The sequence below is a fragment of the Lipophrys pholis genome, assembly GCF_963383615.2.
Source record: "Lipophrys pholis genome assembly, chromosome: 1".
In the NCBI taxonomy this organism is placed as follows: Eukaryota; Metazoa; Chordata; class Actinopteri; order Blenniiformes; family Blenniidae; genus Lipophrys; species Lipophrys pholis.
This window is the reverse complement of record NC_137635.1, coordinates 49,043,361-49,064,194: the sequence shown is the minus strand read 5'-3', so window position 1 is coordinate 49,064,194 and position 20,834 is coordinate 49,043,361. Positions and strand designations below refer to the sequence as shown.

The following is a 20,834-nucleotide window of genomic DNA, read 5'->3' as shown; positions in this document are numbered from 1 at the left end:
TATCCGTAGGTAAACCAGGAATACTGTAGTGCAGAGGTTTTTGTTCGTAGAACTCAATAAAATACTGATTTTAGGAAAACTTCAATGGCAATAAAAAGGTATAGAAATCTCATCTTTACAGGTTAAATGTCTTCCAACGAGAACAAGATTAGTAACACTGACTGAACGGAGAGAAACAAAAAGGAAGAAAAACAAAACAAACACCTGGGATCTCTCAGAAACGAGTCTAACGAGTGAGTGGGTGAGCTCTAGTTTAAAATCTGTACTTCTATAAACACTTTCAAAAACTGATATTTCTTCACAAATAAAAAGTCACCGTTTCAGGGTTTGGTTTTTTTTTTTTTTTTTTTCTTCTTCTTTTGAGTTCAGGCACACCTGGGTTTTTGTACACAGTAGTGGACCGTTAAGATCAGGCATCCGCCGTGGCGTTTCCTCCGTCTCAAAGTGTCTAAGATCCCGTCCGGGACGCAGCCTCCACTATTTGGCGTCTGTCACCACTTCCTCCGCCGGCTCGGCGCCGTCCGACTCCTCCCTGATGCTTCTGTCCGTCTCTCCTTCGCACTCGGCCGCCTTTTCCACCGATTCCTCCGCCGCCGCCTCGTCTTTCTCCTCCGTCCCCGCGTTGCCGACGTGGTTCTCCCCGAGCTCCACCTCCACCACGTCGAACGTCATCTCTTCCTCCACCTGCTGACTCTCAGTCTCTCCGTCCTCCTCCTCCTCTTCCTCCTCCTCCTCCACCTCCTCCTCCTCGTCCTCCTCGTCCTCGTCGTCGTCGAAGTTCCCCTCGTAGATCTCGCACTCGCCGTCGTCCACCTGCACCACCCGGATGTCGTCCATGCACATGGCCTCCTCCTCCTCGTCGTCCTCGTCGTCGTCCTCGCTCTCCCTCTCGTCCGAGTCCAGCTGGGAGGGCGGGGTGGTGGTGCGGCTGTCGGACTGCGGCCCGGCGCCGGGGCTGCCCAGCTCCGGCCGGTTCTTGGCGAGCCTGGCGGCGGCGTCGTCCTTGCTGCAGTACGAGTAGCGGTGGTTCATGTGCTGCGAGTACGAGCCCGAGTGAGAGAAGCGCTTGCCGCACTTGTCGCACTGGTACGGCTTCTCGCCGGAGTGCAGCCGCGAGTGCTCGATCAGGTGGTGCTTGTGTTTGAAGGCCTTCTTGCAGATGCTGCACTCGTGGGGACGTTTTCCTGCAGACGGAGGGACAGAGGTTTTTTTTTTTTTTTTAAACATGTTGATCAAAACGTGATTTACTGCAGGAACGGTTTGTGTGTTATTATTACTTCTGGCCTCTAGGAGGCGTAGGCTCTCCGTACAGGAAATAGTTGTAGAAAGGAAGTGACATAAAAGGATGTTTTTTTGTTATCGTGCCAAAACGAGGATGTGAGTCAAGGTTTTTATTTGGCATTAGTACACATGAACCGCCAACTTTCTATCATTTATAGACAATAAAGTTTAAAAAATATCCAATTCAAATCATTATTTTAACGAATGAACGCTTCAAAATCAACAAGGGACAAAAAATATATATATATATATAATAAAATGAAATAAGGATGCAATTTATTCAAAAGAATAAAAAAGAATTAGAATTCTGCAGCTTCTCAAAGGAGACGACGCTTCGCCACATCTTCATGGGATTATTTCCAGCTGTGGGGAAACATGATTTAAGATCTCTGTGGGATGCCAGATGCAGTTACACTAATTCTGCAAGCTAAAACTCTGAAAAACTGAAGCTCCATCTTCAAACTTGCGCTACAGTTCAAGCATTTGCTTTGGTTTTTAGCCTTTTTGGTCAAATTCTGAAAACGCCTTATACAAAAAGAGGTGCAAATACTTAATCTGAAACATTTAGTAGAAAAGAGGGATCAAACTGGACGGAAGACGGATGAATGGATGAAAACTATAAGCTTGAAAGTGTTGGACCGTCTAAAAAAAAAAAGAAAAAAAAAGCTTTAAACCTTCAAAGATGTTTAATATTCAGAGATCTCAGCACTTTCTAACTGCTGACGCAAAACTCCTCCTTTTAATGTTCGCCTCCAACCGTTTTTACATTAACGGATGTTCAGGTTAGTTAAGAGTGTTGCGAGTAATAGTGTGAACAAAATCCCCCGATGGATTCACACACACACACACACACACACACACACACACACACACACACACACACACACACACACACACACACACACACACACACACACACACACACACACACACACACACACACACACACACACACACACACACACACACACACACACAGATAATTGCTCACTGACATGATGAAACCACATTCCAATGTGACATTAGCTGCTGGAGCTTCGGGGATCTTTTTTTTTTTTTTTTACATTAAATTCACAACACGAGTCACGTCTGTATCAACATCCAAGTGGACTGTTTCCAATCTGGTGCATTTACAGGCCAGATGCTCCATAAAAGTTACGACATATTTAACGAGAGATGATGTAACCATCCACCTTCAACACCACAACTCAAACATGTTGGGGGGGGGGGGGGGCTGAATTGTTCCTCCCCCCCCCCAAAAAAAAGACTTTTGAATTTCCTGAGCGTACCTGTGTGTTCGTATTTATGCCGGAGCAGCGAGCTGCCTTTCTGGAAGACCTTAGAGCAGAGGTCGCAGGGGTAGACGCCGGTTTCCAGCCGCCGCTTCTTCGCCAAACCGCCGGAAGTGGAGTCGTTCTGCTCCTCGGCTGTGGAGACGCAGTTGGAGACGCTCTCGGGACGCTTCTCCTGCAGAGGAAACAGCCATCGGGGGAGCCACGAGTCAGGTGGACGAACGATTGCAATGTTTCATCAGGTTAATGTTCGAGCTCTCAATATGCAATAATGTGCTTAACAAGCCTTCCACACTTCTCCTTTGTAAATGTAGAATTTAACCACGTCGGCCATCCACAGTGCTCTGATTTAACAAGACACCACACAGAAAGTCATGTTCTAGCTCACAATGTGAGGAAAAACTAGAAGATTCCTATCCTCTGAGCTTTGCTTTTTCACCGTCATTGCTGTTCCACCCACCTTATGGCCGTTGAGCACAACCGTCTTGGCTCCGGCGGCGTTGCCGGCCGTAGTGGCGTAGGTGTAGGTGAGCTGCGGGATGAGGATGGTTCTCTTCGTCGACGTGCTGATGCCGCTGAGGCAGCCCACCGTGCCCTGCCCGGCGATGGCGAGCAGTGTGGGCAACTGCGCGGCAGTGACGATGTTCACGGGCCCTCCCGGCTGAGGCGCGGTGACGAAGATGGTGCGGCCGTCGAGCTGCTCCTTCCTCAGGCAGGTCAGGTTCAGCGGATGCTCCTGCTGCTTGGCAGGCGGCACGATGGCCGTCTTTTCCAGCGCTGCCGCAATGTCTTTTGGGAGGGAGAGGTCCAGCGGCTCGGCCTGGGAGCCCGGGGCCTCGGGGTCTTCGGGTTCGCTCTTGATGATGATGAGGTCGCCGTTGTGTGACGGGGAGTCTGACGGCGAGGTGCTACCGCAGTCCGAAGCATCCTGGGACTTTTCTTTGTCACTTTCGTCTCCGTCTTTCCGATCCAAGCTTTTCTTTACGCTGGAGTTTGTGGTTGAAGTCGATTTGGAGACTTTTGTAGGGTCACTCCGACAGTTGCTCACATTTTTCCCAGAGTTCTTCTTGGCAAACCACTTTCTGACCACTTCCACGGGAATACTGACCGACTCTGAGATTTTCGCCAGCTCCTTCTCGTTGGGATTGGCATTGGAGGCGAAGAAGTTCTTGAGGAGTGAGACGAGGTCGTCCACGGGCGGCTCCTCCAGGGTGACCCCGGCCTCGCTCAGCAGAGCGGCGAACGACGGGTCCAGAGCGGCCGAGTCCACGGCCTCGCCGTTGGCTGCTTTGCGGTGTTGGAGGAGATGCAATGCCTCCAGGTTGTCGGGACAGTCGTCGCAGAGTAAACATGTACTGGTGCTGCTTTGTTTTGGCATCTGAGCTGATTCTAAACTTTGAAAACCTGCCATTCCCGCCTCTGTGGCTGACGCCGCCTCCTCGTCGTTTATGGGCACGGACTCTGGTTCCGTCTTGACGATGGAGAGGTCGGCCACCTCCGGAGCTTGAGATTGATCTGTTTTAGTTGGTGTGGGGGCTGCGGCAGCCACGGCTGTGAGAGCGGGGAGACTAGGGGGGTTTGTTTTGACAATGAGTGGCGTTGGCTGGGTCATGGCAGCGGTGGCGGCCGTGGGGCTGATGCTGTAGTTGACGATGATCTTCGTGGTGCCGTCGTGGTCCACAAACGCCGGCAGGCTGATGATCTGCTGCTGCGGCTGCTGCACGACGATCCCCTGCTTCCCCTGCGTCACAGCCCCGTTGGCTGAACCCAGCACCTGGCGGAGCACGTTCCCGTCCATCGCCACCTTGAGCACATTCTGCAAGTCATTTAAATTGATACTGATCGGCGACATCAGGCCGACCGTTGGCACCACCATAGTCACGCCTTGAGGCAGAGCCGGAGCGGGAGCGGCGGCCGGCTGCGTCGTCGCCCCCCCGTTCACCACCCCGTTGCTGCCGGTCGAGGTCGCCGGCGCCGCCGGCATAGGCTTACACTCGTATTCCACAGGTTCGGATTTGATCTGAGTGACGGGCAGCTGCTCCTGGAGCGGTTTGCTCTCAGTCTTCTCTTTTAGGACGACGCGGGCCGGAGCGATCACAACAGGTCGAACCTGCATGGTCGAGGGCGGGACTTTTAGTGACGACCGTGGGAGACCGTTTGGCAGAACGCCCACACACTTCTTGCTACTGATGTGGGAGCTGTAGGAGCCCGAGTGGGAGAACCGCTTCTTGCAGTTTGAGCATTCGTACGGTTTCTCACCTGAAAGGAACAGAAAAGACAGAAAGCAGTTTTTAATCAGCAACTTTACAAATCAAAATCCAAAATCGTCTGAATCGCTTTGACACACTATCTCCTTTATTTGTCATTATAACATTATTACTGGCATTATTACTGGCTGTTATGTAGAAGTGTTGACAGTGTTTTTGGTTCCATTATCAGTATTAAAATTAGGTTTGCATTCTTTGCTAAATGTGAGGATGTCCCTGGTTTGGCCCAAAAGTGGAAAGGTTAGTAGAAAGGTTGCTCATCTTGAGTCCATCTCACTCAACAAATCACGTCAGACATCTACTGAGTGATCCACATTATCTCTTGTTTGTTGTCATTTTTTTTATAATGTAACTTATCCTTATAAAAAAAAAACAAAAAAAACGTAATAACTTATCTGTACATACTCAGTTTTTTTAAATCCTTTAGTTTAAATATAGGTTTGGGGACCAGCAAAATAAGCTCTTCAATGTGCAGTGTAAATGTCTATTTATCTGCATATATGACAATAAATATATTGGTGTAACTATGGACTCAGATCTGTGATATAACAAAATCAGCCACCATCTGAACAATATTGCAAGAATTAAAAGATTTCTACTCGAGAGAAACTGCTGGATTATTGCAACGGTGTAATTAGTCTCAGTAGAAAGTCTGTGAAAGCAGCTGCAGCTCACCAGAGTCCCGACTACCACAAAGAGGATGGAGCACGTTGAATCGGAGCGTCGACCCAGTTTGCACGACATTTCCAATGAAATGCATCATATTTGTTTTCTTTTCAGAAAGGTTTCGCCTCTTAAAAATGATGTCCATTTACGCGGCAACGGCAGAAACACACTTAAAACTGTGCAGGTGACATGCAAGCCCACGAGTTTGTGCTGTTGGTTGTTTTTGCAATGAAATTAAACACACGTGCGTGCAAACAACAATACCCTAAAAACGTTAATGATTGAGAACATCCGACTCGCGCATTGACAGATGAGTGACTGCATGCCATTCAGGGCGAATGCCAACTATCAAACTACAAATATACACTATATAACCAGAATATAGCCTCGGGAGTCATGCCGCTGCAGAGGCCGCCATGTTTGTTATTGTCCAAATACTCGCGCATGAGCAGAAGAACTGTCGTGGTGCGCGTGCGCAGCAACTTGGGACGGGGCAAAAAGTTTAACAAAATGTTCCACTTTGGGAGCTGTTTTCGGAAGGTTACGTTTTATGTGGCAACGACCACTGATGTTGCATAAACGGACAAACAATAGGCAACAAAAGTTTGTTGTTGTATAAACGGGTCGACTTCAAAATCGTACTTCTTGTCTATAAAGCCGAGAATAGTCTCGGGGATAAATACATATCAGATTTACGAGAATGTAAAACTTTCCCTGAGGTCCTCAGGAGGATGTTTACCAAGTCAGAAGAAACAAGGTGACGCAGCTTTTAGTTCCTACACTCCTTCCTGACAAACTCACTTCTTTTAAATCAGTCCTTAAAACACTATTATCTGCTCAGGCTTTGTAATAAACAATCAATTTTGCTTCTTAGTCACTTTGTTTTAATGTATTTCCTTTATTTTCCTGTACCAGCACTGTAAATTGCCTCGTGTCTCAATGGTGCTCTATGAAAAAACTTGCCTTGCTTTGGTTCGAGTCCAGGGTGGGCTTCAACATTGAAGTTTGAGGTTAATTGTTAGTAGTGACTGTGATGTGTGATGTGTGATTGTCTGTTTTTCTGTATTTGGACTGGTGACCTGTTTATTCGGTTTTTGTGCATTTTTATCATTTTGAGTTCTCAGAAAAGCGCCAATAAATTTAAATATATTAGTATTATTGTTGATTTTAATAATAATTATTATAATAATCTATATTATGATCTATGGACTTCAGGTAAAATGTGGAATTTTATAATAAGAACAGCTTTGCATTCAAATGCAAACATAAAAAGCACAAATTTAAGAAAGACCGAACTCAATAAAGGTAACTACTGTTACAAGACCAAAAACGAAATACTCAATTTCAGTAAATCGCTGCAATAAGAAAAGAAAAAAATCTACTTTTTGCCAGCAAAATTACATTAACGTCACCACTGTAAGTCTGGAGTACTTCAAAGGACAATTTGTAAAAAAAGAAACTTCATTTATTTGCACTAAAACAACAGAACAATGAAAGTAAATATTGATGGGCGACTTTGCGTGTGTGTGCAGCCGCTTACCGCTGTGTATGCGCAGGTGCTCCTTCAGATGGTGTTTGTATTTGAAGGCTTTCGAACATTCGGTGCACTTGAACTTGCGAGTTCCTCCGATTCCTCCCGATCCTCCAGTCGACGGGGAAACGTGATGCTGCGAGAGGAAAACACATCGTCTAAACAACACAAACACACCAAAACAAGGCTCTGCAGTGTAACACAGCAATGTGATATGAATGCAATCCCATCGATATGCGATAAGAACGGCAGGTGAAAGCGTCGACCTTTTCCAAAACAAACAGAACTCATATTTACTTTAGTTTTTGCTGGAGTTTAAAAAGAGTATAGATTTTCTTTGGTTTGGATTTTGCTCATATGACAGGCTGACAATAAATAATGACTTTAAAAAAAAACACTAAAATGAATCAAACCAGTGAAACCAATGTATTCTGAGATGTTGCAATGAGCAGTCTACAAGAAACATTTTCTTCATCTATTCATCGATCTACTTTTGAGCAGGCAAAGCTTCAGGTGATCCCAGGTTTCAAACCACCAGATTCCCCCTTTAAAAAGAATTAATACGACACTCCAGAGGGTTATTACAGGATATTTCAATGCTTTCAAAAGAAGTTTAAATAATCACCTTTATGATACAATAGTGTTACAATGACCAAAATCACACATATTTAAACATAAAACTGAATTGGTGTATCACTCTCCTACTATCTGTATTATAAACTATTGTTAAAAAGATTATTTCCACAAAGCATTCGGCATATGCTTTAAGACATGCACTATTTGTATGACTTGGTCAATCCCTATTTCACTACTTTTCCTCGTAATGAAATACATCATTCTGGGTTTTTTTTTTGGTTTATTTATTCCACCTTTATTTTACCAGGAAGGTCAATTGAGAGCAAGTGTTCATTTACAACGACCACGTGGCAGCAAAGAGGCATAAAGAAAAACATACATACATACATACATACATACATACATACATACATACATACATACATACATACATACAATAAAACTGTCACAAAACCTTAAAAGAAACAAAGTAGTATTTACAGTGTTTACAGTGATATTTTAAGAAAAAAATGCTAAAAGCTAAAAGCAGTGCAGTGATCCTTCACTATTATTTGTGTGGTATTAGTGGAATAAACTGCAGGTCTGTTGCAGATGATTAAAGTCATTTGCAGCAGAAAACTGAAATGAGGAGAAGACAAAAGGACGTACGGGCTTTAGGTATGACTGCCCCCATGAATCTCCTACAACGTAGACTGCGATGTATGTTGTGAATATTGAGAAGCGACTGCCGATATAGAGGAGTTTTCCCAACGAGAGTTTAGTAAATGAAATGAGACCGGTGAGTTTGTCTGCCAGTTCAGCACCGATGGTGAGTGCTGAATGGAGCCGTGTTGAACTGAAACAAAGTGGACAGAACAAACCAGCAGCAGGAACAACCTCAGTGTTCAGCATAGCTAAACAACATGTATACCTCAAATGGCACACAAACATGACATGAAACAACGTGACACGACTGAGACGATGAGATGTGGTTTCACCCTCAGCTCGGCGCCGGCTCGAGGGCTTTTACCTGGTCCCTGTTGCCCCGGTGGTGGCTCATGTGCCTCTCCAGCTGTGAGCGGTACGTGAAGGTGTAGCTGCAGTGTGAACAGCTGTAGTTGTCCTCGCTGGTCTCGTGGCGATACTTTATGTGCTCCTTCAGCGAGGCGTTGCGTTTGTAGCCCCGGGAGCAGTAGGGGCAAGTGTGCAGCTGGGAGAAGGAGTCCGGCGTGCCTGCGGGAGGAGGGAACACTTGAATGCAGTTTTGAAGGACACAAAATCTCAACTATTTAACACCAATTATTCCAAAATAAATACTTTCTTGTGTGGGGAAAAATACACAAACTGAGGTATGGTGTTGCTCCAAACAGTGATGCAGGCTGTGCGTACCGTTTTCATCGGCGCCTCCCGTCTCTGCTGGACTCTGCTCGTCCTCGGGGGCTTCGGGATAGATGATGGCTGTGTCTCCCTGCTGGAGGATCTCCTCTACGAGAGCGTCCTTCACCGACTCCTCTTCCTCCTCCGACACACACTCTTCCTTCACTGCGGGGATGAGGACAGGCAGACAGAGTCGAGGGTCACTAAACGCAGCAGTGCTGGAGACGCGGCAAAAGGGCAGAAATTAGAACTACACAGATCATCAACTGACCAGTGAATAACAGTCTATTTATTCATTTATCATGGAGACTGTTCGCGGGTCAAAGTATACATGTGTGATGGATAAATGACTCTTGTGAATGTTTCTGGTCTGTATCATGGTGAAAGTAGACTCGCACATATTGTTCAGGTGGTCATACTATTTTGGCTGATCAGGCTTGTGAGTTATAAACTCTCAGTTTGAAATATGTATAAAAAGAAAAAAAAGTAATGAATCAACTGACCACCCACACATATTGTATGCATTAGAACATGAAAATAAACGTTATCTTGTGGATCATGTTTTTTAAAGATGTTGACACTAGAGGGCGCCACATGATCACACTCTCAACACTGTTCATGTTAAGTTTCTGCAAGATCTGATTTTATGTGTTCAGGCAATGAAACAAATTTTAGATAACCCTTTTAGAAATCAAAACTGAAAGGAGCTGAAAAAAGAACTAAAGACAAGCCAACAAAACTACTTTCCTACTTTTCCAAAACATAATTTCTGGATGAAATGAACAAAATCTGAGCTTGTTTTGCTTAATTGCTTCGTAGGCTGAGGTTACATTTACTGAAAACTATGATTATAATGAAGGTGTATACTATTCAAGAATAATATTCCTTTTCTTGCATTTCAGTGTTTGGTATATTAATGCTGGAGTTTCCTGGTAGCAGCTGGTTTGCTGTGCTTGTTTAGCCCCGAGAGGAGGGGGGGGCTCAACCATCATCTATACTGTGCCTCAGCGGTCGCAGCATTTTAACAGAAGACTGAGACTCAGAGACGGACTGCTGGATGACGCCCGGCTCTTAAAAAAGCAGCGGGTTAAAACATTCCTACGTCATGGAGCAGCAACAGACCACTGACCCTGATCTGCGTCTAGTCCGAGTATGAATAAAAACAGTCCTGATCCCTCCAAACCTAATTTGTACTGAGTCAAATGAAACTGAAATAAAAGTATTTCCTGGAAACAGTTCAGGGGTTGCTGTTGGGCCCAGGAAACTCACTGGGAAACTGTATATCAAATGAAAGTTGGTTTTCATGATGCATGTCGTATTTATTTTTTATCTTTTTCACATTTAAATTGTCACTTGTCTTAAGTTATTATTCACACCTCAGCAATCACAACAAACTGCCGTTATCTTGCAAATTTGGTGGTTTACGGTGAAAGAAACTACATTTTTATGTACAGCAAAACTCAAGTCAACTTTAGTCTCAACGCTGAAGAGTAGTGTTAATCTTTCATGTGGGACATAGATTTTCAACTATGACTATCAAACTAGGTTTCAAGACTAGTAGTCGTTCCATAAACCAACTGTAACACCTTTTTCTCTAAAGATGGGGTTTAATGCCTCCTCTTTCACCTCACCCCTCCATTAAATAGCAAATTCTTCATGACTTGTTTCCTACAGTTTGATCTCGGTCTATGTTGACATTTTATATATATTAATACTAAAACCTAATGTCTCTGTAAAATGATTAATGGTCCCAATGAAAAATCTTCTCTTCTTTTGTATTACTTCTGTTATGTTTAGTTTTTTTCAGATGTTTTTTTTGTATCACTGGTGTTTATTTGTAACTTTATGGATTTTTAAGGGACAAGCAAAATAAGCCTGGGCTTCAGACTATTCCCATTTCGGCTCTAGAAATTGTAAAAAAAAAAAAATGTGTGTGTTTGAACTTTTAAGCACTATAAACTGAATGCACGGAATAACATTTTTGCACTGTAACTGTAAACAAAATAAACCATTCATTCATTCTGCACCTCTTCTGCAGTTTAATCTTGACATAAAACACCTTTTATTCAGTATAAAAACACCACCCTATCAGCGCTGACAGAGTTTCGGTTGTACGCTTTGACGAAGGAAGACGTGCTGCTTCTATAAGAGCTGATGTTAGTATATCTGTCGCAAAGGAACCAGGCCAGAAGGGGTTACTCCACTTTCTGTTGAGAAAAGACATAAAAACATTGATAAGAAGGAGCGGTGTGGTGCCAGAGGCCACGCCCCTCCCTGCTGAGCCATGTCAGGGACAGGTGCAGCTGTGTGTGTGTGTGTGTGTGTGTGTGTGTGTGTGTGTGTGTGTGTGTGTGTGTGTGTGTGTGTGTGTGTGTGTGTGTGTGTGTGTGTGTGTGTGTGTGTGTGTGTGTGTGTGTGTGTGTGTGTGTGTGTGTGTGTGTGAGAGAGTGTGTTGGTGAAGAAGAGGCGGGCCCAGGCCGAGCCCTGTTAAGCCTCATTTTGAACACGGATCTGAGCTTCCCATGATCTCATCCCAGAGCTTTCCAGATCTCTCAATTCCTCCTCGGAGACACACAGTCGTCCACCTTTCAAGCCTCCTCCTCCGCCTCCCTCCGCTCATTCCTTTGTCATCACACTGCCTGTCCTGTTCCTCATTTTAACCTCCTCGTCCTACACCTTGTTACAGTGGTATTGATACGGCTTAGCAGCCGATGGAGCTCGCAAACGCTCTTTGTCCTCTTGTGGTTCAAATAAGAAAACAACCCCTGAGAGGAAAATAAACATGGAAGACAAAAACTCTTAAAACGGTCAAAATGTACCCCAAAGTAGAATTAAAATCTGATCTTACTGTTGGCATTTCCAAGCTAAAATATTGCCGTAACAACCTCTATATGTAAAGTTTGTCTTTGTTGTGGCACAGAGTGCATGTAATAAAAATGTCTATATTTCCTCCAAATCAAACAATAACTCCTGAAAATAACTACAATCTCAAAATAAAGTCAATTTGAATGAAACCTTCAGGTAAAAAAAAAATGTAAAAGAAAAACGTTAAAAAAAAAGTTCTTCTATAGCTGTTGGATTATGTATGTCTTCACAAGGCTAATACTAGTTTACTGTCTTTCCCGGCAGCATCACTGATATCTCAGCTCGGGTCTCAAGTGTTGTGTTGCTACTATGAAGAAATTTGTTTAAAAACTCAATGTTTTCTTTGAAACTTTTACAAATTGTTTGGTGGTTTGGCTGGATTGGAGGCTCTATGATCACATATCAAGAAGGAAAATATTAACAGCTGTGCCTGAACCAGGAGTCAAACTGAGTTTAAAAACCTTGTAGCTGCTGTGTTTCGAAAAATACCTTTCAGAAAGGTGCTTTTTGGAGAAACTGCATACATGTAAACGTGGCGCTCCTCATGTTGTCCTGCTGAGTTGTATTTGGTCCACACAGACTGGTATCAACACCTTTAGTGAGAATATCCTTCATTTCTTATGTCTCTTCTTTAGGCAAAAAGCATGGAATCTTAGCCTTGATTCACTTCACATGAAAAACGTATTGGGTAAAAATACCTGATGGGTAGAAATGTTCCTTCCAGGGGTGATTGTATGTAGCCTCTGCTTGAAATTGAGAATCAGTATCTCACTTTCTGCTCTGAGGGGTCTCATGTTTGGAGCAAGCCAAGAATCAGATGGCAGCGATGCCAAAAGTGAACACGCTCTCAAACATCCATCAACGGAGTGGCCAATTTTCTGTCAGAGGACTAATTGATTAATAAACCAACCTCTCCAGCTTTAATGGATCTGAGCTGTAATGCCGTTTCTTGTGTTATATGTGGAAGAGGGAGAAGAAATTATGGATTTTTAACAGTAAAAATAGTTTTTTTCCACATCACATCACCGGGCTCTCTCTCTCTCTCGCTCTCTCTCTCAGCCTTGACTCCAATCTTGACTTCTTCCATCTCTCCACCTTTATTTCCTCCTGCCTTTCCCTCCTTCTATGGCCTTCGCTGCTTCTCTCCACCTTCCTCTTCCTCTTCCTCTCCCCCTGACCCTCCTCCCCCTTCACTTGATACACCTCTCTGCATATTTTCCCACCACACTCTACAATTACACTTAATGCCTCACAAAAAGCCACAAAGTAATGACGACCAGAACCATGCAGTGTACACACACACACACACACACACACACACACACACACACACACACACACACACACACACACACACACACACACACACACACACACACACACACACACACACACACACACACACGTGGAATATCAGAATGGAATGAAAACAGGAAATCATGTGGCGCACACTCACTCACGAACAGTTATTCACAGGCACTCTGTACACACACACACACACACACACACACACACACACACACACACACACACACACACACACACACACACACACACACACACACACACACACACACACACACACACACACACACACACACACACACACACACACACACACACACAGTGTAGACCACTCTCGTATACCTTGCCAGAACCTGTCACTGTGAGCCCAAGCTGGATTTATAAGGCAGGATGGATTGGAGCTGCAGTGCGGCCTGGACTGCAGGGGGAGTAGCTCACGATAATCTCTCACCGGAGGACCGATTCAACAGCAGCTGCTCTCCCTGCGTCCTCTTACGGGGAGGTAGGAAAGGAGTGAAGCGACGAGACTTTCCCACCGAGGGTCTACGGCTCTGCGGCACTTCATGACTTCCCTCAAACGAGCTCTCACACAGACACTAAAAACCTGGCGTCTTCTTGGTTCGTTAATGTTTTTCTAAAGGTCTCTACTGCAGGCGCAAGTATAAAACAACAAGCACTGCTTTGACCATGTGACCACACGAAGCACACTGCGACGCATTTGTAGTTGGAGTTACATGAATCCTCTCTGAATTCAGGAATTTGTGAAGAAATATGGCAAAGTGCTGTATTGAACCTGATCTGCACAATTATACAGTGTTAATAGCACTTACACAGGAAGTTCAAAGAACATCGTATTCAGGCAGTGAAAGTTCAACACCAACAACTGCTGAATACTTTGAATTAAAGCACACGCCTAAGAAAAAAGAAAGAATAACTTTCCCGTCCTGTGCTATTATTACCCCACGATGCATGCCATTGTTTTTTCAGTGGAAGTTATTATATTAAACCTGTGTTTCTATCGATATTGTCTGAAAAATAACAATTCAAACGACCATCATTTTGCTGTCAGTCAGGCCACCAGCTCTCTGTGTCCGGTCCTGCACATATACACAGGACGCGATACAGCTCAGGTCTTTGTTAACCTGTAACTTGATGAGAGGATAAATTAATGTCGCCATCTAACAATGAAACATCCAAATTATCGAAGGTTTGGTATCTTGGTATCTCTATCACAACATGTCGAGATGTAGTCCATCTCAGTTGGTAATTTGGGTCGTTTTCCAATCCAAAGGTTAGTGGTTCAATCCCCCGTCTCATGCTGCCTTCCTGTTGAAGTGCCACTGGGCAAGACATTAAAGCTACACGACAATGGTGCTAAAAACCACTGAAATGCAACTTTTTGAAATCGCTCTGACTCCGTCTGCTACTGCGCACCACGGCCGTAGTAAACAGTCCTTCTGCACGTGCTCAGTAGATGGACAATAAGAACAATGTTTTCCTCCAGAGTGTCATGACTCCCAGTCCACATTCTCCTGGGACTTAGTAGTTTTAGTTGACAGTCACTGTAATAACAATAAACTTTGTCGTCTGTCCATATGAATGTCCGTGTGCTTCCATTGTTGATGTTTATAGCGCATCGTTCTCTGTGCATGTGTATGTGGTTTCATTACAAAAGCAATCAACAACGCCCACGAGTGGTTCTACATGCTGATTACATCATTTTCAGCATTTCTGCCATTTCCATCTAAACAGACATTTGAAATTCAAACGTTGTTGTGTGAACCTCTAAATGAGGTCGAACACCCTTCTTTTATTTGATTGTAAAAAAGCTCTACGAAGCCTCATCAGTCCTAGGACAGTTCCTGATCAGGATCAATAATAAACAATATGCTATAGTAGGCTGAATTATATAATGTGTACTGTCTACTGTCATTTCATAAGCTCACAAAAGTTAACTTCTTGTCTGGAGAAGTTCCACAGGTGATCCAGATCATGAACGAACAAGCTCAGCAAGCCTTTTGATAATTAATAACTCCCCGAGTGAGAGCACTTCCCCGAACAAAGCGGACGGCCTGTCAAACTATCTATAGCAGGGGAGGAAACGGCATGGAGAGGAGAGGAAAAACAAGGGAACAAAGGCTGACGGAAGACGTGAGTGTTTGTTATGAGCCTGGCAGATGAATACAAAGACCTGAAAAAGGGATCAGTGGCTGCAGAGAAGTAGTGAGCACGGGGAGTGAAAGGGAGTGAGCAGCGGTCCCGAGCTCTGCTCACACCATGTAAGGCTTTCTTCAGCAACAATGAAGCCAGCCTCGAGTGCAATATCTCTGAGTGTCACATTCTCGCCGTCTCCATGGTTTTAGTATTTCCTGCTTGGCTGTAGCTCACCGCTACCGAGATGAAGGCAGATGCTTGCGTAGGCTGAGCTGTTCGCGGGGAATCGAGGATTAAAAGGGCATTGAGGATCGGCGTAAACACAAGCCAATCAACTCGCGGCAAATGCAGACTCGCTTGTGTCTCCGCTTGTTAAATCTCGGGAAACTTTGGGAGCTTTGTTCGCATGTTGAGGTGCGTTGGCATGAGTAAGCACTGATCTCTCAAAACTGAAGTAACTTTAAAGAGTTTTTAAAGAGCTTTTCTGTACACACAGAAAACAAAAAAAAACTAAATCGAGACACAAAGACATTTCTTTCTCGCTGTGCATCCTGCAGCGGGTGAAACTTGTGAAAGTAGGAGAGGCAAGGCGGCGGGAAGTGGATTGATAAGCGGCGCGAGTTCATAACATGTCCAAAAAAAACAGATGTGATGCATGCAGCATGACTAGACCTGTTCTGTGTTAATCCTCTAGTGGACATGCAGTGCAGACAAAATCTGCGAAAAGACAAAATGAGAGGCGCTTCAGCTGACTCGACTCCCCACAGGCACAAGTCGTCCCAGCAGTGTTAATGAAGGAACTCATTACAAGGCCATCATCTCACTGATATCTCAGACAACATGCCTGAATCTGAACAGACCTGGGGATTCAACAGACGTTTGAACCCTGATTGGACTATAAAGCTAAGTTTCACAGTTTTAACAAAACCTGCATTGTGCTTGCATTAAATAGAGAAAACTGGCTTATGAAAGATGGTTCTGTGTAACGTACATAGATACTGTTGGATAAAGCTTTCAGTAGCTGAGAGGAAACATATTAGCACTTAAACCTGGTTGAAAAAACTGTGACATCCGAATGTATTTAAACCACAAAATGGACAAAATACAATATTGTGCTCTGGTGGGTATTTTTTCCACATTTCCTCGATAGATTTTTGTGTCTAATAATATCCAACCCTAAGACGAAGCTGATCTCTGTGAACTATCAGAGCGATGAGAATGGTTAATTCACTGTGTTTGAATGTAAAGGTAAGAGACAGAGCAAACGCAACATCTGGCCCTGCAGGCGTTGCCCGAGGCCTCAGGGAGCATCGACTAATCTGATCAAAGAGAGAGCAGGTAGTCGTACGCACACAGATAATCTCATCGTGCTGGGCTCTGAAGATTCTGCAACATCTCCGGTTCACTGCACGCTGCGCTCCAAGATACAGATCTGTGATCTGTGTCAGGCTGTATAATCACGGGTTCTATTTGGAGTCAGTGCGGGATGCAATTTATAAAACATCAAGTCGATACGCACCATGTGTTTGTGTATTAGGACCCGTTTGCACAACGACGTTTTAAGTGGAAACACATCGTTTTTGCTTTTTTGTTGAGCCACCAGTGGGTGCTGTTGTTTGCTTTTGTAATGCAACCCAATACAAATGTGACAATACACTATAAACATTAACAGTGGCACCCAAAACGCACGTGTGACTAGGGGCCTTAGTGTCTCCTGGTGATAAACGATTGATCTCCACACGTGGACTTCAGTGATGGAGTGGTTTGTACTCTCTGGGCTGTGTGGAGTTTGCATGTTGAGCAGTTGTAATCTTCGGTGATGAAAGGTGAAAGCCTGTCGTGATCAGTTGTGACTGCTGTGATCAGAGCTGACGGCAATATTCAAGCACACAAGGCGCAGCACTGACTGCCTGTAAAGAGCAGCCTCTGGGTAGAGTGCTGCATTATTCCAAGGCATGTTAGCCTGTTAGGGAACGGATTGGATTTATTGAGGTTTGTTGGGATGTGAGCGCTGGAGATTAGACAGGAAAACCTCTGCATGACTGCAGGCCAGATTATGCATTACTGAAGGTATTACTGAAGCGTGTCTATTCCTCTGACGCGCTTACTTCCCCGCCTCCTTTCTCTTTCCGTCCTTCTATCAACCCGCTTCATGTTTTCCCTCATTTGCACACTCCTCTTTGCTAAAAAAATAAAAAAAATAAAAATAAAAATCCCAGCTTTTTGATCATCCTTTACTTCTGCGTTGATGACGCCACGCTGAGTCGTGATGGCGTTCAGCTGACTCAAGCTTTTTTTACGCGCCGGCGGAACATTCAGCGGATGCATTCATGCACAATATGAAGATCAGGAGGGTCATTCAATCCAGAAGAAACATTTAGGAAATGCACTGCATGTGTGCTTAAGCTTGTAAAGCACTTGTACACACTCATGTGCAGTATGCTAAGCCCGCCACCGCCCCGATTTGATTTTACTTGATAGCAGTTGTGTGGATAATCTCCCCACCTGTTCGGTTATATCTACACGAGCATCACGCACATTATGTGATCGTGGAAAAAACAAACCTGCCATTACCGATGTACCTTTTCAGCTTTATTTACAGCAGAGATCAAGAACAAAATTAGGTAATACTAGATTTTAAAGTTAAAGTTAGTGTAAAGTTCGTATCGGTTGATTCAACTCACTCCAGCTTCCCTGAGTTATTCCTACAGAGGTTATAGCAGTGAATACGTTTAGCTTATGTCCGCAGCGCTGCTGCAGAATATCTGTGCGGAAACAGCTCGTGTAAGCCTGTGGTGATGGTGGGGAGCTCCTGCATGAGAACGTGTAAGAGTCTGGAAGCTGCCGAGAGAAGAAACTGCCACAGATTAACAGATAATACGATCGCTCTTGAAGGGTTCCGTCTTAAGACAGACACAAATCATGTGTCGCGTCCACCGCAAAGAGAGCCGACGTGCTGAAGCCTCTGCCTCTCACCTCCATTCCAGGAGCCGTTGTGGGGTAATACTGTTATGGCAGCGTCATGGCTGTCCAGTGTGGCGGTCCCGTCGGCGTCCGTGACCTCGGGGTCCTGCAGGCCGTCGTCCTCCACGATGTGTAGCTTGTCCTCGTCGTCGGAGTCTGAACTGGCCTCCAAGCCATTGTTGAAGTTTGTCACTGTGGGAAAAGACAAAAAAACATGAAGAAACTGAGAAGTACCTGAGCTGCACGGGGAGGGAACTATGGGCGCTCCGATTTGTCTCTGAAACAAGAGTTTCAGTTTGTAATCTAGTAATCTGGGGTTGCCATTCCAGGTGACTGTCAACTATAAAACTACAAGTCCCAGGAGAATATGGACTGGGAGTCATGACACGCCGCCATTGTTATTGTCCATCTACTCTTACAAGTGCAGAAGAACAATGTACTACGGCCTCAGAGTCACCAATGAGCCTCAAACACGTGTTTTTAGTGGAGTGGAAGCTGGAGTATCTGGATAAAACCCACACACAAAGGGAAGAGAGAAAGTGGCGGCCAAGAGTTTAAAGAAGCAGTTCAACTCCCACAGATCACCACTGTAGTTCACTGAACAACAAAGTATAAACTCCGGTTCCAATCGAGTATTCTTTTTTGTAGTACATGTTTTGTTGAGTTTTCTTTCATTCAAAAAGCAAAAAGAAATTACTTTGGAATAAAAGTTTTTTTTTCCAGTTTTATTCAGTGCTGTTCTTATATTGATGTGACCGCTAATAGAAATAATAGTTGCAAAGCAAAAACGTGAATCAATATGTGCAGGAAAGCGTAAAAAAAAGAATAAATGGTAGCCAAGGAAAGAAAAAAGAAAAAGAAAAAAGATCACTTGTTTATCTGCTTCAGAAAGCAAATCTATTTTCCAGTGTGTCGAGGCAGGACGGAGCGTCTGAGGGGTTCGGCCTCTTAATGGGAACTCAAGGTGACAAATGAACAGACCGGACTGATCTGAATCAACTTAACGACAGAAGCATTTGTGTGTTCAGCACAAAGGGAGCTTGTAAATGTACAAGACACCGAGATATAGCGGGTTTTAAGCGATGATGAGCGCGCCGCTGTAATTGCTTTTCTACCTGTCAGCATGTATGCATGTGTGAGTGTGTGAGTACAGAGCGAAGCTGCGTGCACGTGTGCGTCTCTCTCTGCGGGGAAGCTGTGCACCTCCGCGGAGGTGCTGAAGACGCCTAATGAGAAAGAAGGCTCCGGCTCTTTGTTCACAGGTGACAGGTGTGTGCGCACGCAGACACACACACACGATTCCCAAACCACAAAACAAGCTCTGAATGTGTGTGTGTGTGTGTGTGTGTGTGTGTGTGTGTGTGTGTGTGTGTGTGTGTGTGTGTGTGTGTGTGTGTGTGTGTGTGTGTGTGTGTGTGTGTGTGTGTGTGTGTGTGTGTGTGTGTGTCAGGTAGCTCGCCACCTCTGCATGCAGATCACACGCAGCTACTGTAACCTTCCTACACCTCGTCTATTACGCACGACACGACGACAGAGACTGCAACACGGTGCCTCCAGGAGGAAGCGTGTGTGCTTTCTGGAGACGACTGTACCGCTGCTCCACATAGCCGATGCAGTGTGTGAAGTCTGCGTGTGTGAATGCGGGGCGAGGTCGACGCACGTCTGGATGGATTTAAGAGGCTGGGAGCATCACGGGGTGAGACAAGAAGAGCCGAGAGGGTGTTATTACCTCTCGGAGCTCCGGTTTGTGATAAAATAAAGGAGACAAAAAGGCTGAAGCCTAAAACTTTTTGATTGTTGAATGTTTATCAAGATGTTATCTCTAAATGTTTGTCCCATCTTGAGAAAACCAGTAGATATTTAAATTAAAAAGGCACATTTGTAATCTAAAAAAAAAGAGCTGAAATGAAATATATACACAAAATAAACACACACAGTTTTTTTCCCACATTATTTATGAGCTGAACTCAAAGATCTAAGACTTTTTCTATGAACACAAAAGGCCTATTTTTCCCTCAAATTTTGTTCACAAATTTGTCTAAATCTGTGTTAGTGAGCACTTATGCGTTGCTGAGAATATCCATCCACATCAATTTCTCAACCATAAGACGGCTCCAAAGGCGTTTCAGAGAATTTGGGCAGTAACAACCAGAGGGCCTCACAACCGCAGACCACGTGTAACCACACCAGCCCAGGACATCCACATCCGGCATCTTCACACCCACGCTGGTCTGAGACCAGCCGCCACTCGCTTTGCAAAACCTGAGAATTTCTGCACAAAACTGTCAGAAACCGTCTCAGGGAAGCTCATCTGCACGCCCGTCGTCCTCATCGGGGTCTCCACCTGACTGAGGTTCAAAAATCTGGAAAATCTTTCAGATAGAACTGATGACAGACCAAAAAAGATAAGTAGCCTGACCAACAACTTATTATCCATCATGGTCAACGTCTTCGTGGACCAGATCAAATGAAACGGATCGTCTTGTGTTTTCTTAACTGATTAATTTAGGTCCTGTGTACATGATGACGTTGGATTGTTGTTACGGTGACTGTCTGATATAACTACAAAGATTGTTT

The 20,834-nt window shown here is 44.5% G+C and overlaps 1 protein-coding gene across 3 annotated transcripts in view; it reads right to left on the bottom strand.

The window, feature by feature from the left end:
* Positions 1 to 361: 361 nt before the first annotated feature.
* Positions 362 to 20,834, bottom strand: part of LOC308120419 (zinc finger E-box-binding homeobox 1-like) — a 61,924-nt gene continuing 41,451 nt past the window's right edge. For all 3 annotated transcript variants that reach the window (XM_080481025.1, XM_080481024.1, XM_080481026.1), the window contains exons 2-8: positions 18,270 to 18,449; positions 8,982 to 9,134; positions 8,623 to 8,825; positions 7,047 to 7,173; positions 3,034 to 4,832; positions 2,571 to 2,748; positions 362 to 1,184 (exon numbers count right to left, since the gene is read on the bottom strand). In XM_080481025.1, coding sequence (XP_080337151.1) covers positions 478 to 1,184; positions 2,571 to 2,748; positions 3,034 to 4,832; positions 7,047 to 7,173; positions 8,623 to 8,825; positions 8,982 to 9,134; positions 18,270 to 18,449 — 3,347 coding nt within the window. In that variant the 3' untranslated portion in view covers positions 362 to 477. The remainder of the gene's footprint in view (positions 1,185 to 2,570; positions 2,749 to 3,033; positions 4,833 to 7,046; positions 7,174 to 8,622; positions 8,826 to 8,981; positions 9,135 to 18,269; positions 18,450 to 20,834) is intronic.